Here is a 16,393-nt window from a genome sequence, read left to right as displayed (position 1 = left end):
AAATTGAAAATAAATGCAAAATTCATTTTAAAGAAGCAGAAATATATGTGTTTGTCTTTAGTTTCAGCAGCACAGCCACTTCGCTTCAATCACAGCTCCATTGTTATTGTCGTGGCAGCGGTGAGTGATCTGGCAAGTTGGATCAAACCACTTGGACTACACTGGAACATGGGAGACATAGTGTTTTAAGATAATGATTTAAGCATGCAACAGTGTATATATAATGGTACATAATAAGGAAATTCATTCGCCCTTGTATTAAAAATCCCTTATTATACATACACGCAGTACTGTACTTTATTGTCCTGTCATTTTTAAAGACAGATATTACAACGTGGATAAAGTCAGGCGTAGGAAGTTACATGCCTCCATCAGGTCAGAAGATAGAAGATATGTTGTCAGGAATCACCTGTGTGGAAGCGAACTCCTTGTAATGTTGTATTCCCCCCACAAACAGTTCAATATTCAGGGTACTGAGATGCTCCATCACATTCACTGTTTCCCCTGGTGTAACCTGCAACTGCCACGCTGCCCCTGGCAATGAGCAACTGCCACACTTCCTGTGAAGGGTGGAAAAAAATGACCTTTCCCAAACTTTGGTTCCAGCTTGTCCTTCGGGAAAACATGCCCTGGGCTCCTGCTCACACTGCAGCCCGCTGTAGCAGGAAAAAATTTTGTTCTGTCATACTCGCTGTACTTGTACCCTTAGTGTAGGTGTACATGCCCCCCATTCGATCCGATGAGTGACGGTGGCTATATGCGCGAAAAGATTTATTGTGACAATATAGTACAAGAGCACCACTTGACACACCACTCACTTCATTTCACTCAAGATTTTTGTCATGCGTGTCATGAAACAGTAGTGATGGGTTGACGAAGCAGTGTCCCAGTTTTCAGAGGTCAGTAGTTGACGCCCTTGGTTTAAAAATGATGCGACTTTTCATGGATATAGCTGTTCACTTTCCTGGATTATATAGCAGACAGTGACATCTTATGGCCAATGTAAAATGGAATGCTTGTTTCATGAAAGCCTAGCAACCACTGCAAAAAATGGATATCGGAAAACAAAACATAAACACTCATTCTGTGTAAATACGGACTTGAAACAAATGAGATTATCTGTCCATGCAGCGACATAATTTCACCTAGTAAGATTTTTTTTAATGAAGATGGCTTGTCCATAAATGAGATGTGTAATTACAGTGTATTTGTAATAAAGGGAAATAAACATCCCAAATAAGAACAAGACAGATAATCCATATCATCACACAACTATCCTAACTATCCATTTTTACACCTCAACCCTACTCCCATAATCCTTTGCTCCTGAGGCACTCTGGATCGCGAGAATGTACTAAATTGTAAATAAATAAATAAGTATGAAATAGCAAAAAACATCTGGTTTTAAAATGATTCAACATGCTTGAAATAAGAGCAATAATAAACACCTGAATTAAGCAAGAAGATTTATTTTGATGCGATGGGGCAGCAATGTAAACTATCATATTTTAGTGAGAAATCCATGCTAAAAACATGATAGATTATCTAACGCTAAATCCTATTTTCTTTTATCCTGTTTAGAACCACATAATTTGCAGTGAGGGTTTTTTCTAACAGACATATCTTAGTCTCATCATTTATCTCAACCAAGTTGCACTTTCCTCAGGAAGATCTCAGTATCAGTCTAGACAGTGCGACACCCAACAATGCAGAATTTTGGTTTAAAAACAGAACATTGCCCCAGTAAGCTGCATGATTTCTGGTTAGGTTTTTGTCATCTCAGATCTTGACTGCTGCAACTCCCTTTGGCTTGGTTCTGCACGGCTCAACAGCTCATTCAAAATTCAAAGAGCTCAACTGGTGTTCGACCTGCCCAAATTTTCCCACTGGACACTGCTCTTCATGACGTCTAACCATCCTGGATAGCAAATAGCTATTACGACTAGAGAGAAAAACCACTACAATTTTTGTTGTTCAACTGGGTTTGAACTGCGACCAACTTTACAGCAGAGCTCAGTTGTCCTCTTCATCTCACAACAAGGCTGAAGGCTCAAAAGTTCCCTCAATGGCAGTTAATGTGTTCATGGATTGTTGAATTGCCAATGCGTCCTGCACAACATGCCAGTTACCATACACCTGATTTAGGTTTCCTTTGTGACGTGGAGTATTTAAAGGTGGTCATGAAGCAACAATAGAGAGATTTCAGTCACACTGACCCGGTTTTTGTTCTGTCCTCGTGACAAAAAAGCTGAGCAAAAAGCCAAACCATTCAATTACAAAAAGTGGTGGATCCACATTCTAACCACCACCAATGCTCACAAGCTGTGATACAGCGTGAGAGGAGAAAATTGCTGATACAATTGCTGGGTGCTGGACTGCCATAGACATAGGCAGAGAAGATCAATCATCCAGGAGAGGCCCATGGGGCTTGACAGAAGCCGGTTGAGGTGGCCCTTCTCTGGATGCCTCTATGGTTGGGTATTTCCCAGAGGACTATGAGGAGGTTTCTGGGGAAATACATGCCATGGGAGCTGCTTTGGTTTATGAGCTATTAAACATATTTAGCTGCCAAAAAATAGAATGTTATTGTCTCAAAGTGTATTTAAAATCATGCAATTTAAGAGAAATGTAATAGTTTGATTCAAGGTAAGACAAGGACAGATAGGTTGCCTATATTTTAACATTTGTTTTGGTCCAGTTGGAATCATATCTGTGGGACATAAAACCTTGACTGCGTGTGAAGCCCCTTATGGATTTTTAATGAAGTCAGGATGAGTAAAAATTTATGACATGGATAGAGATGGAGAGGAGAAAATTGGCTCCATGGTCAGTTTGAGAAATTATGAGCATTTGACCTGCGATGATGCCGCGATAGTCCGGCATTAGTCACGGGCCTCTCATGCCACTGTGTGTGAAAGTGCTAATGATAGTCATTTTGGAGCGTGTCCATGCCGCTGATGATATTTATGGGGACGCTAAAACGTTAGATAATGGAAGCAGTTGCTTTACACTGTTTACTCGCTGAAAGATTCCTTGAATTAACAGTGGCCTTATCTGTCTGTTGTCGTGAGGTGGATTTCACTTGAATTTTCCCACAATCTATTTTTGTCTTCCCCCTCAAGGGTTTGTGGGCTTCGACTGTGAAATCAACTATGATGAATGTGCTGATGGATACTGTGTCAATAATTCCACGTGTATTGACCTGGTTGCAGACTATCGGTGCATCTGCCCACCAGGCTTTGTCGGTGAGTATTCTCATTTTTTCATTTTATTCCCCCATGATCATCATTTTTAATGGAAGCAGCATCAATAAATACAGTGGAACCTTGGTTTTCGAACGTCCCAGACTTCGAACAAATCGGAGTTGGAATGAAAATTTAGAGATTTTTTTGCTTCTGATTTTGAACGAAAATCCAGATCACGAACGCCCCCGAAAAAAAGTTGTAAAAAAACGTGTGCAGACTGATCAGCTCACCCACGATGCGGTTTGTTATTGTGTTTAACGCAGCCTCTGTATGCAGACGTGACCCGTTAGCTACATTTACTGACTGTTCTTTCTTCATATTGAGGTGTAAAACCTTTCCTGTCTCCGCACTGGACCGTGGTAGAGTGTCACAGGGGAGGTGCTGGCGCGCGCACTCCAGGGTTTGATGTCCTGTTGTGGACTAGAGCTGGGACAGGGATGAGGCGAGTCTGGGACAGAGCTTTACTTGGTTTATGACTTTGTCACAGCCAAACTGCACAGAAGCGCACATTCAGAGCTGGACACGCACCGGGCACCTCTTCACTTCTGGAGAGACGTCACTCACTCGGCAACCCCTCCCACATGCAGCGGCCACACACATGGATGAACAGCGCACCTGCAGCAGACACTCTACATTCACTCCTACAAAAGCCTATTTTAAGGCTTGGAACGCATTATTTCTTTTTCCGTTCATTGTAATGGCAAAAATCGATTCAGATTTTGAGCAAATCGCTTCTCGAACGGCCTTCTGGAACGGATTGTGGTCGAGAACCGAGGTTCCACTGTATCCCCTCAACCGTGCCTCACCACGATGTAGTAGACAAGTTAAATAGCAAGGCTTTGAACTGCCAACAACAGATAGAGACAAGCCTTCTTGACTCTTGACTTTTTTTTGGAAAATGGAGAAAAAAATGTCGCTTTTCATACTGCAAAATATGCAACACACAAAAATCCTGGTGAATATACCACAACTAGAATAATAAGACAAGACATTGTGGCTAATAAAAAAGAAAAAAATGTTTGGTTGAGACAAAAATATGACAGTTCTTCACTCACTAGTAGTGACACAGGGTTGGCAGCACTTATTTCAAGGGACAGGTGGCAGACCTGACTTACTGACCATACTTTTGGCGCTCCTTTTAAAAATCACATCATACATAACAAATAATTCATGCACTTCATCACCAAGACCATTCCTTAGTATGGTCTTGTGGTCACATCTATCGGTTCATTAATGGCCTCATTTTCTTGATGCCATCACTGTTTTTCATGATATTACATTATTGATTGTGTGAAAAATGGTTCTGAATACTTTTTTTTTTCCTGCCAGACAAGAACTGCTCGACTGCTGTTTCACCATGTGCGTCTGAGTTCTGCAAGAATGGAGGGTCCTGTTACACCGACTCGACTGGAGAGTTGAAGTGCATTTGCCATCCAGGTTCGTTCACAAGTACAGTTTGTGCCTCCTTGTTTCTTTGCGGCACCATGCCCAGATCGACACAGCACCCACAAGACGGAAGTCGCTGCTCTGATGTTTTTGGCTCAATGGCACCTTTTAGTACAGGGCACATCTTCACTCAACACTGAGCACTTCTTTTTTTTTCTCAACTCACTAGTGTTTTTTTTTTGTTTTGTTTGTTTGTTTTTTTGTCGATCTGCGTAACGGAGAGAGACCAGGTCAGCTGGTGAGACTGAGAGAGAGAAGTGTACTGAGCAAGCAGATTTAGGCGACGTGTGTGTGGAGGCCATGACTGCGAGGAGGTGAAGCTCAAGCATCCGTGAGAGATGGGGAGCTTCGGCACCAGCTAATGCACAGAGGTCAGGCAGGGTCTATCACCATGGTGACTCACACTTGGAGGAAGGGAAGTTCCAGATTCAAATATGTCGCATGCCGTGTCACACACGTGACGGCAGAGACAAAGTTTTAAATCTGTCTTATTGTCATTTATTTATTCATTCACTTTACAAAGACCACTCTGCCCGCAGCTTGGTTTTTGTTTGCTTATTTCGTGCCGGAGCGTCTTCCTGCTGATTTCTCTTACAAAGATGGAAACAATACAGATCTTAGCAGGGAGGAACTCCATTGGAATTGTGAGCCAGACTCTAGGAGACAAAACTATTCAGATCACAACTCTGCTTTCACAACAGTGTTACTTTCCCTCACAGCTGATGATGCAGCTCCTGTATTGTGAACAAATGTGTTTTGAACTCTTGCAACCCTGTGGGTACCTTTTTATGTGAAGAGCTTTCACATACTTCAAGGTGTGTTTGTCAACTTGGTTTCACTGGGGCGGACGACACCTGTAAAACCCTACATGGAGGGTCGGTGGGAACATGAGCCCGAATATCTGGCTGTCTCCACCGATTTTCAATGTACTTATCCGCCAGGTGAGCCCACTGTCCAGGGGGGATTTGCGTTCACACAGAACCAACACCATAAATGAATCAACTTTATTGAAAACACGCTCCTGTTTGATGCCTTCATTTTTGTGGCTCACTTTACTGTGGGAGTCTAATCTCTTCGGCCGTAGGCAGCCACACGAAACCAGCTTACAAATGGCTAAAGCCATCATCATACGTTGTGACTCGGTTTCAAAAGTCTGTTCTTGTGTTATCCTGTCGTGTGATATTGATCACGAACCGCAGCCCCTTTTGGTTCAGGGCTATACTTTGTCACACAATCATTCACTTGAGTAATGCATTCTAGCTGTTAGTGTTTTCAATAAAGCTTGTAGTTCAACAGATTTTTTTGTTTAATTCATTAGAAAAATAACTACAAGAAAATAACACATCAGTCACATATAAAGTTTTCCCTAAGGAACATTATTTTCTGTGCACCAATTTCACGATTTGTGATATGCACTGATAAATGGGTGATTTGAGATAGTCAGGCATTCAACTTCAATCTGAGCATTCAGGTGTCAAAAATGTCATTAATCGCGATGAAATAGTCCTGAAATAGTAACTCAAGGATAGTTAAAAGATTATTTTACAAACTCGAGCTCCATCGCAGATGTGCAAATTTGTAACCTTTAAGTGTTTCTTGATCAAATAAAAACCTTTTATTTAGATACATTTTTGCTGCGTTTTTTCAACATGTAAGCGCAAAGTCATGTGACAACCCCAACTGAGATGTAGTGAATTTTATTTTTTTTTTACATTAGTTCACAAATAATTTTCCCATACCACAGTGATCATTTTATTCTGTTTTTTTTTTTTTTTGTTTTGTTTTGTTTCTCTCATGCTCACATGGACATGTGGGCTCCAGCAGAGAAGAGCACAGACTGGGACAAGGGAACAAATATTCATATCCAGGACAAGTATTGTTGAAAAGCAAATGAATTCACTGGACCTTCAAGGCCGGGTGTTTAGGAAGGACAAACACATGTCCCCATTTCTCAAATCTTAAAACACAATTCCTCATCTTGAGCTTGGCATCATTCATGTTAATAGGAAAGGAGCCATGCCGATTTTTTCGTTTTCTTTATTTGGTTTGTGTTTTTGCAGGCTGATTTTAAACCTGAATCACAGTCCAATATATGTGAAGGTCCAGCCATCACACATCGCTCTTAAAACATGGCAAATGCTTTCACTATTTCAACCGAATAAATTGTGGTCTCTTTTGATGAGCCTTCATGGCCTGAAGTGACCAGCCAATGTTGTGGCTCAGCACGGCTGTTTCATGCCTGTAAGCAAATATGTAAGCTCAAAAACGGTTGCTGGGCCAACTTCAAAACAGGTGGAATGTTAAAATGTCCGTAATAAAGTGTTCATTTCTACAGTAGCAGCTAGAGTGAGAGGAAAGCTTTACAGGGCTCGTGGCAAACCAAGATGGGAAATGCAGAAAGACAAAGAGGAATGTCTTTATTTCACATTATTCATTTGTTTTCCCTGCCACAATTATTGAGGAATATATCTGAATAAACAGGTAAGCCTTATTTCGTCCCTGCAGGTTACACTGGCCACTTCTGTGAGGGGAGCATCAATGCATGTGAAAGAAATCCATGTGGCCCCTTAAGCGTCTGTGAGAACACTGTCAGTGGTTACAAATGCTTTTGTGCTTCAGGCTTTATTGGTAAGTAAAGGCACCAAATTACGTGGTTAAAATGCCATGAAGCATTGTGTCTATACCTCCACTTTCATGCTTTCCCAGGAAATAATTGTGAGATTGAAGTAGATGAATGTCTCAGTCAACCATGTGAAAATGGAGGCACCTGTATTGATGAGCTCAACTCCTTCAGCTGCCGCTGTTCTCCTGGATTCGCTGGTAATTGTCCATCCGTCCTTCCTTCATTCATGCAGACAAGATGTTGTGCAGTTTTGTGCAGCGTCATTGTTTAAACTGGTGAATCAGTGTGTCTGATTGAATCTGTTTTCTTTCTACTTAAAAAATAATGGATTCTAGACAAATATATTTTGTACTTTCCATTGAGAAACTACTGTATGTATATGTGTTTCACTGTTTCTCACCTGAACATTATCGCCGGCTCTGCTCTTAGTTTTGCCATAGAGAAAAATATTGTGCTAAATATCGCGATCGGACATCAGTTACATTCAAGAAGATGCAAACACAGAAGAGAGTGGCTTGAATAAAACTCATTTTTCTCATTTTCATAAAGCATTATTTGTAGAGCACTTTTAGAATGCTGTTCACGGAGATTCATAAGATCAAAGGAAATTGATCTGTTGTCTGACCAGTTGTGTGCCGTTAGCACCCCTGCTGGTTTGTGTGCAACAGCACACACAACTTTGTGTAAAAACCCTCAGAAACTGGCGGGCATTTATCATTACAGCAACATGAGGCTGTTTTTGTGGGTGTGTGTGTGTGTGTGTGTGTGTGTGTGTTAAAGGCATAAATCCTGCATCATACATGTCATTTTTATTTCCCAAATGTGCACTTAGGCAACTTCTGTGAAGTCAACATAGATGAGTGCCAATCCTCGCCCTGCCGGCACAACGGCACATGCCTTGACCTTGTTCTTGGCTATGAATGCGCCTGTGTGCGTGGGTTTACTGGTAAGTGAATACATAATTATTGTCATGTCTGTTTATTTTTTTGTCTTCTTAAACATTTATGTTTCACACTTCACTCTAGCTGTGCAGTTCATGCATCAATATGAAATTATTTCATTGTTTAGTTAAATCATCTCCTTTTTCTTTTTTGTCTGTTCTTAAAAAAAAAATTATATATATATATATATATATATATATATATATATATATATATATATATATTTTTTTTTTTTTAATAAAAAAATGCACCACTCGCTGGAGAGACACTATATGCCATTATTGTTTTCCGTCCTTTCATGTTTCATGATTGTAATAGCCTCCACTGCAGCATCCTCATCATCCTCATCATCATCATGTGTTGTATCCCAGGTTCCTTTGAACAACACCTCCTGATTGTGGTTTCACGCTCCCGCCCAGTCTGATGGAATATTGCATTTCCTTTTCCGAAATGTTGAACCGCAACAGAGTGATACAAGTGGATGTCCAGCATCGACTGGCTTCTTCTTCGACCGCGACTTTGATTGATTTGCATCTCTTCTGTAAAACTCATTCATCTCCGTCCTCTTCTGTCCCAGGCAGCAAGTGTGAACTTCAAATTGATGAGTGTGCTTCATCTCCCTGCAAGAATGGAGCCACTTGCATTGACCAGGATGGTAATTACCTCTGCCAATGTGTGGCTCCATTTAAAGGTAACGAGACCTCTGGGAACCGCCTCAAAAACTCAATTAACTTCACATATGATTATTTTCAGTGCTCTGATCTCACTTAACCACATGAATATTTCCCACTGCTGCCTTTCACAATGCTGATAATGACTTGTGTTGGGCACTTTTTTTTTCCAGTCTGAATGTTTGTGGCGCTCTAGTCATCTCTCCATTCATCACTCCATCAATCCATGTCATCATCCTTCCGTTCACTTGCCTGTTTATGAATTCATCTGTCCATCCGCCTGTCGATCTCACCGTCAATGCCTCTTTGACTCATCGATAAATCTATCTGCCTGTTAACCGATCCCCCCATTAAGCTTCTCATCCTATGGTTTATCAGAGGGCACAACCTTAACTCCATTCCTGTTGCCGGATTCCATCCATCCATTCATTCTTCGAGATTTATGTCATGAAAACCTGCAATATAGCTTTAAATTGGGTGCCAGAACCATCGATATTTCAGAACATTGGAGTTAAGTTAATGTCCTTTCACAAGGGACATTGAGTTTCAAAATGTCTGCGCCGTTTCTTTATCTTCTATGAAGTTTATCAAATGCGTAACCTTTGCCAAGGAGGTCAAGTGATGGTTGGCATTCATCTGTTTGTCTGCCAGCAAAATAGCTCATAAAAATGGATGAAAAAATGTTAATAATGGGACAAAACAGATAATGCTTTAAACGAAATATTGAATTATACTGCTAAGATTAATGTAGGACAATAATATTAGCCCATAAAAAAACATTACACTGCAGCTGGAAATGAGTGGAAATATAGTGGCGATCTGAAGTAAATGCTACACTACAGTAAATGCTTATCTAGTTATATGTATATTACATAATTATGAAAAGTCTGTTTTCAGCTACAGTTGACAATGCGCGTTGAGGAGTTCAAACTAGAGTATCAAGACTTTTCTTCACATGAAAGAATTCCGGCCAGTGAACTTCAGTTCCATGTTCCTGCTTCACCATCATGAGATCCGTGAATGGACTGTGTAGCAGCAACCGAGAGCTCCGGCATGTCCCCGTCATCCAGAGGTCACTTCTGAAAGCGTGCCAAGCGCAGCAGTTTGATTACACTCGATGGTAAACATCCATTGAGCTTCCACTCCTCCCCAGATGGCTCTTTTAAACTCACACTCGTGTTTACGCTGTTGTCACTTTAGCACATCCTGTGAGAGTTTGGTGAGATTTCCACTTGAGCGAGACTAATGCTTCGTGTTGCCACAAATTCGTCTCTGCTGGGAAGCTCTGCGTGGTGTCTGATATTCGACAACAAAACAACTCATTTGAAAATCACCATCAGCAGATTTGATCTTCAGAATCGCATCCATTCATCTTTTGTAACTACAATTTCTTCAAATTGTTCTGTTTTGTTTTCAGTGGGAAATGCTTCAAACTCCCTGCTAATGTCAGTAGTTAAAGCTGTCAGCCAAATCCAGCGACGGCGGATATTACTTTCCTTTTACAGTGTATTTATAAATATTTAATCGCATTGTTGATTTGACTTTTGTGGCAGAGTGCTCAGTCCTGGAGCCTCACTGCCAGAAGGTAACTCTTGGAATGAAACCAAAAAACACAAGTTAAGGAGTGTCACTAGGTGTGAGTATGTGCTTCTTGCCCCGTGTAGCTGGGACAGGCCCTCAGATGTCTCTTCATTGCACATGTTTCTCAGCACCATCTGCCTTTGGCCCAAAACATATTTCTAATTCTTGGATCCTTTCTTGAACCCATTCTGGGTTGGCAGTTGCTGACCATGTACCTCCAAATCTTTGTCGTCCTATCACGTGTTCCATTGTGTTTTGGCTGAGCCTGAATTGGAGTTTGCCACAGCACATCGCTTCAGAGATTTTCAACATTGGGCACAGGGTTCTTTCTTGTGAAATGAAACCTCTTTTTCGCAGGCATCAGACTTGCATCACAGTTTAGAAATCCCACACAGTCAATTGAATTAAGAACCTAATGTAGGTTCATGTTATGACATTTTGAAGGCGGGATCATCACTGTTATGTCAACCTTGTGTAGCTTGAAATTTTGAAATTGTAGGTGGCAATTGCACACACACAATGTGTGTAAACCGTAATTGCTGAATGTTTAAATTTCCTTCATAATCGCTCACAAATTGTCATTTTTATTGACGTACTTTTTGAAAATAAACCTCGCTGCTTCTGTTTCTGCCTCTCCAGGTCGCAATTGTGACTTCCTGCCTTGCGATGCCAGCGATCCCTGCGAGAATGGAGGTGTGTGTATAGAGGAGCTGGATCAGGATCGCTACCCTTGGGGCTTCCGCTGTCAGTGTCTCAGAGGCTTCGCTGGACCTCACTGTGAGGTGGACGTGAACGAGTGCAGCTCCAATCCATGTGTTCACGGCTCCTGCTATGATGGTACTGATCCTCTGTTGGTTTTCTTCGGTTAGAGTCAGGTTGTTTTTAATGCTGTGATGTCAGTAGCATGGGATAGATGTTTTAGCATGCAATAATCCATGGGGGTCAAACTCCTGGCACAGGGCACTCAAAATCTTAAATACAAAAAAGCAAAAAATGCAAGAACAAAAACTGTCACAAAGCCAGAAACACAGTTATTACATTCTCCTGGTTGTTCTTTGTGGGAATTTAGCAGTTGTTTTTTTTTTTTGTTTTTACCATCTGAACACATTTCTATCACCCATCTTTCAGGACAAGCTGCAGCATGACACTGCAACCTTTAGCATTTGTGATTGTGGGGTATTAACATTTGAAGCAGCCTCTTGTGGTGGCCAGTCGTCTGGACTTACCTCCAGAGCGGCCGGTTCACTTCAGGTTAGCGATGCGAGGCCTCCCGGCCTACGGCCAACATGCAGCCTGAGCCAACCCAGCACCAAGGAGAACGATGTAGTGACTTGGATGAGTAATGCTGCTGCCACCCAGGACCTAAAGCATTTAATGAGAGTAATAGCGGCTACACGTACCAAGACAGAGTGACAGCATAGATTACGTGGTAAATCTTTGGGATAATGAAGAATCCTGGGACCCAGACTGGGGAAGTAATAAATTCACTCCTGTAAGAACTGCAATTACCTCTGTCAGTGGCGGCCTGTACGCCAGTGTTGTGTTCCGGAAACAGTGTGATATATCTGGTGTCATTGATTATTCAAGAAGGGGAGGCATCGCTTAGTGGTTTCACCATATTCAAACTTTTAAATGGAGAAATGACTGAGAGATATCTGCGTTGCAACAAGCACTGGCCTGCAAATGGAAATTTCTCCCTCTGTTCCACTTAGTTTCAGCGTCTCGGCTTCATCTCAGGGTGAACGCTAAAATAATTGATGAGGACTTCAATTATCTGCACCCTTGTTTTACAGGGTCCCACTGAGGAAGGGTGAACCGGCATAATGTTGGAGAAATAAGGCGTTTCTGCCTGATGCACGACTCATAATTGATTGACCCCCATTTTCTTTGCTGCGCTATTGTTGACGGTATATATTTCACTACGTGGTTTCCAAGCGCATTTTCAGATTTTGAAGTACAAGGATGACACAACTAGCCAGAGATCACATCCAAGTGAATCAGAATCAGAATCAGGATTTAATTTAATCTATTGCCATGGTCAGTGGGGAGCCCACTAACTAGGAAAGTGTTCTGGAATAAAGTGCTGACAAATAAAAAATAAAATAAATAAAATAACAACAAGGCTGTTCACGAATTCAACAGTTGTTCAACAGCCGTTCCTGTGACGGGAGGTTCTGGTCTGGATGGACCGTAGCCTCCTGCCAGAGGGAAGAGGAACAAATGTCCAGGATGAGAAGGGTCGGCTCTGATCCGACCTGCACGTCTGTGGGTCCTAGAAGCATACAGGTCCTGAAGAGGTGGCAGGCTGCAACCGATCACCTTCTCAGCAGAATGTACGATGCGCTGCAGTCTGCTCTTCTCCCTGGAGGTGGCGCTGTTGTACTAGACAGTGATAGAGGAGGTGAGGATGGACCAGATGACGGCCGTGTAGAACTCCACCAGCAACTACTTGGCAGTCGTAGTTTTCGTAGCTGCCTTAGGAAGGACATTCTTTGCTGGGCCTTCCTGATGAGGGACCCATTTGAGGTCCTCAGTGATGGTGGTTTCTAGGAAGCAGAAGGAGACTACAATGGAAATAGGTAAACCAGCCAACATGAGAGGGGATGGAGGAGCTGTGACTCTCCTGAAGTCTATGACCATCTCCACTGTCTTCTGGGCGTTGAGCTCCAGGTTGTTGTGGCCACACCAGGACACCAGCCGCTCCACCTCCCTCCTGTAAGCCGACTCATCTCCATCTGAGATGAGCCCGATGATGGTGGTGTCATCCGCAAACTTGATCAGCTTCACGGACTCGTGGGGAAAGAAACAGTAGACTAATTTCTTTATCATTTATCCTTTACAGAAAAATTGCTTTAAAATGAAGGAGAAATAAGATTCAAGTAAAAATGAAGGGTTGAAAATGAATGGATAGATGATAGATGGATGAATGGATAGATGGATGAATTTGACAGTTTTGTCTGACAACTAGTGGGAAACATGCAGGTTTTAATCACTTCAGAACGTTAGGGCACTTAAAGATAAGTGTCAGTGAAGTTACATGTCACTTTGTTTTTAGACTATATTCATTTTGTCACAATATAAAGGATCAATTCGGATACAGATGATCAGGCCCGAAGACAAATTTTGAGATCCAAGAAAATGTTAATAAATATTTCATGCTAATATTTGAGATTGAGTGAAATTTTAAGCATATCTGAAAATTTTTGGATCCATGGATGGATGGATAGATAGATAGATAGATAGATAGACAGATAGATAGATAGATAGATAGATAGATAGATAGATAGATAGATAGATAGATAGATAGATAGATAGATAGATAGATAGATAGATAGATAGATAGATAGATAGATAGATAGATAGATAGATAGATAGATAGATAGATCTGTGGTGTCTAACCTGTTCCTTCTGCTGCAGTGGTCGACGGCTTCAACTGTGTCTGCAGTCCTGGTTTCACGGGGCTGAGGTGCGAAAAAGACATTGATGATTGCGTCAACAATTTGTGCAGCAGCAACTCAATATGCAAAGACCTCCATCTGGTACGTGACAGTTTAATGGACTATTTGCATATTAAGAAGACGTCTGACAAAAACTATGAATATCTGAATTGATGAGGTTTAAATGAGGCAAATGGATTTCAATTTAGTGTAATTAAACCACAATAACAAAAAGCTAACTTCTGTCAAGTTGTCCTGCTTATTTCCTTGGCTTCAGTGTCGAATGACAGGTGCCCCAACAAAGGTGTATAAAAGATCCACTCATTTTTGAACGGCAAGAAAGTAAAACTAGTTTCAGATAAATGTTTTCTCGATTACTTTGCGTTGCCTCTTGTCTTGACACGAACAGCAGTCAGAACAAAAGAAAAACATCCTGTTTGGAGTTACATGTACGATCTGACGTTTTACAATAGGTTTGTCTTCTCACCAAACAGCTCTATCAGTAAATCATCATCATTTCATGGAATTGTTCAGAATGATGACACTTTTGACTGGATATTTTCACGAGAAAATATGACTCCAAACTGAAGAGTTTAGAAACTCTTTTTCAGGAAGAGAGTGAACAAAAGTGCAATGTTTATTCCCTATTATTCGTCCTTCAAACTTCTATCTTAACAACATTATCAAAAATTGTATTGTGTTAATGGTATGCATTAGATATTACTGAAATATGGTAACTATCGATACAACAATAATATATAAATCCCAATTTTTCAAAGTATTTTGGTTTAAATTGCTTTAAATATTTATTTTCATACAAAAACAGCTAAAATGAGCATCAATATATATATATATATATATATATATATATATATATATATATATATATATATATATATATATATATATATATATATATATATATATATACATACTGTACCTTATTTAAACTAAAGCTCTTTTAGTGTCTTGAAAATATTTGTATAAGAATTTCAATTTTATATGAATTTCAAGTACATTCAGACTAGTGGAAACCCTGGCCATTGTGTAGTGAAAAACATCCCTGAACAAAAGCAAACAGACGCTTTTGTTAGCTTTTGTTCAGGGATTCCTCCATGTTTCTTGTTGTTGTTATCATCCTAGCTGCCACGTGTCTTGTGCATCAGTGTGATCAGTGGACCAGGAACTTCTGCACTTACAAAGGTTCCGTGTGGTCTTGAGAGCCAACTGTAACTTAAGCAAGCTTGATTTAAAGTATCATCCATAATTTTCTAGCGGCACTGTGTCCCGCTCAGCGTTACCCGATTTAACGCCGATGATGTCCCTGAAGGTGACTTAGCAGCAAAGATGAGATTATGCTCTATTGCCAGGGGTATGGAGTATGATCCTCCTGGAGGTAACTAATTCATCACAAGATGACTGCTGGTACCCTCTAACATTGAACACCCCAGTGTACAAATTCTATCACGCAAAGTTTAAGAGCTCCCCTTCAGAGAATAAAATACAGATTAGCATGATTTTTTTTTTTTTCCAACCACTCTCTGGACCTTCTGAAAAGCGGTGGGCAGGGATCTATAATGAAGTATGACCAGTTTCCATAGCATGAGAGTAACAGCGAGGAGCTTTCCCAGGTTTCACGTTTTGACAGTTTTCTCTGACAACTGATGGGAAACATGCAGGTTTTAATCACTTCAGAACGTTCGGCACTGAAAGATAAGTGTCAGTGAAGTTACATGTCACTTTGTTTAAGATATAAAGGATCAATTCGGATACAGATGATCAGGCATTTATTTTCTTAAATGACCAAAGACAGATTTTGAAACCCAAGAAAATGTTACTAAATATTTCATGCTAATATTTGAGATTGAGTGAAATTTTAAGCGTATCTCAAACCTTTTTTTCCACCACCAAATGGCTCTAAGAAAGAGAGTAATAATAGAACTCCTTGAAGCCAGCTGGAGCTTTTGTGCCTGGACGCCATTTGGCTTGGATTCACTGGACTTAGTGGTGCCCTTTCATTTAGTGAACCGTCACCTGTTAAATCAATAGCAGTGGTCAAGGAAAAAAGACAAACTTGACTCGCTGGCAGAATGCAGCTGTGGAAAAAGACAAAAAACAAACAAGAATGGAAAAAAAATAAAGTGAAACTAAACTATCAGAGATGGTGCAACTCAAAAGTGGCATGCATTCTGGGAGATACAGGTTATGGTCATCTAATATTTAATAAATTTTAAGTGGTGCACATGCAATGTTCAGGCAGGATGTACATACATATTTTCAACAACATATTGATATGTATTGATCAGTATTTCTCATTATTTTTGCCATAGATGTTTCAGGGCGTAAAGGAGTGTTTGAACTTGGAGAAAGTAATGTATGCTGAGATGTTTTTCATAAACAAAAGAATAAAAATATATTCTGACCTGATCAGCACATAATTTAAAGCTAC

The 16,393-nt window shown here is 40.7% G+C and overlaps 1 protein-coding gene across 1 annotated transcript in view; it reads left to right on the top strand.

Annotated features, from left to right (window-relative positions):
* Nucleotides 1-16,393, top strand: part of eys (eyes shut homolog) — a 177,794-nt gene that overhangs the window by 49,350 nt on the left and 112,051 nt on the right. Inside the window, exons 13-20 of the mRNA XM_053876067.1 lie at nucleotides 3,123-3,245; nucleotides 4,575-4,682; nucleotides 7,197-7,319; nucleotides 7,398-7,511; nucleotides 8,147-8,260; nucleotides 8,833-8,946; nucleotides 11,147-11,344; nucleotides 13,925-14,046. Of these exons, the coding sequence (XP_053732042.1) occupies nucleotides 3,123-3,245; nucleotides 4,575-4,682; nucleotides 7,197-7,319; nucleotides 7,398-7,511; nucleotides 8,147-8,260; nucleotides 8,833-8,946; nucleotides 11,147-11,344; nucleotides 13,925-14,046 (1,016 nt within the window). The remainder of the gene's footprint in view (nucleotides 1-3,122; nucleotides 3,246-4,574; nucleotides 4,683-7,196; nucleotides 7,320-7,397; nucleotides 7,512-8,146; nucleotides 8,261-8,832; nucleotides 8,947-11,146; nucleotides 11,345-13,924; nucleotides 14,047-16,393) is intronic.

Source organism: Synchiropus splendidus, chromosome 9 (assembly GCF_027744825.2).
Source record: "Synchiropus splendidus isolate RoL2022-P1 chromosome 9, RoL_Sspl_1.0, whole genome shotgun sequence".
NCBI classification, from domain to species: Eukaryota; Metazoa; Chordata; class Actinopteri; order Syngnathiformes; family Callionymidae; genus Synchiropus; species Synchiropus splendidus.
The sequence above is the reverse complement of the archived record's forward strand: the minus strand, read 5'-3'. Positions and strand labels throughout refer to the sequence as shown.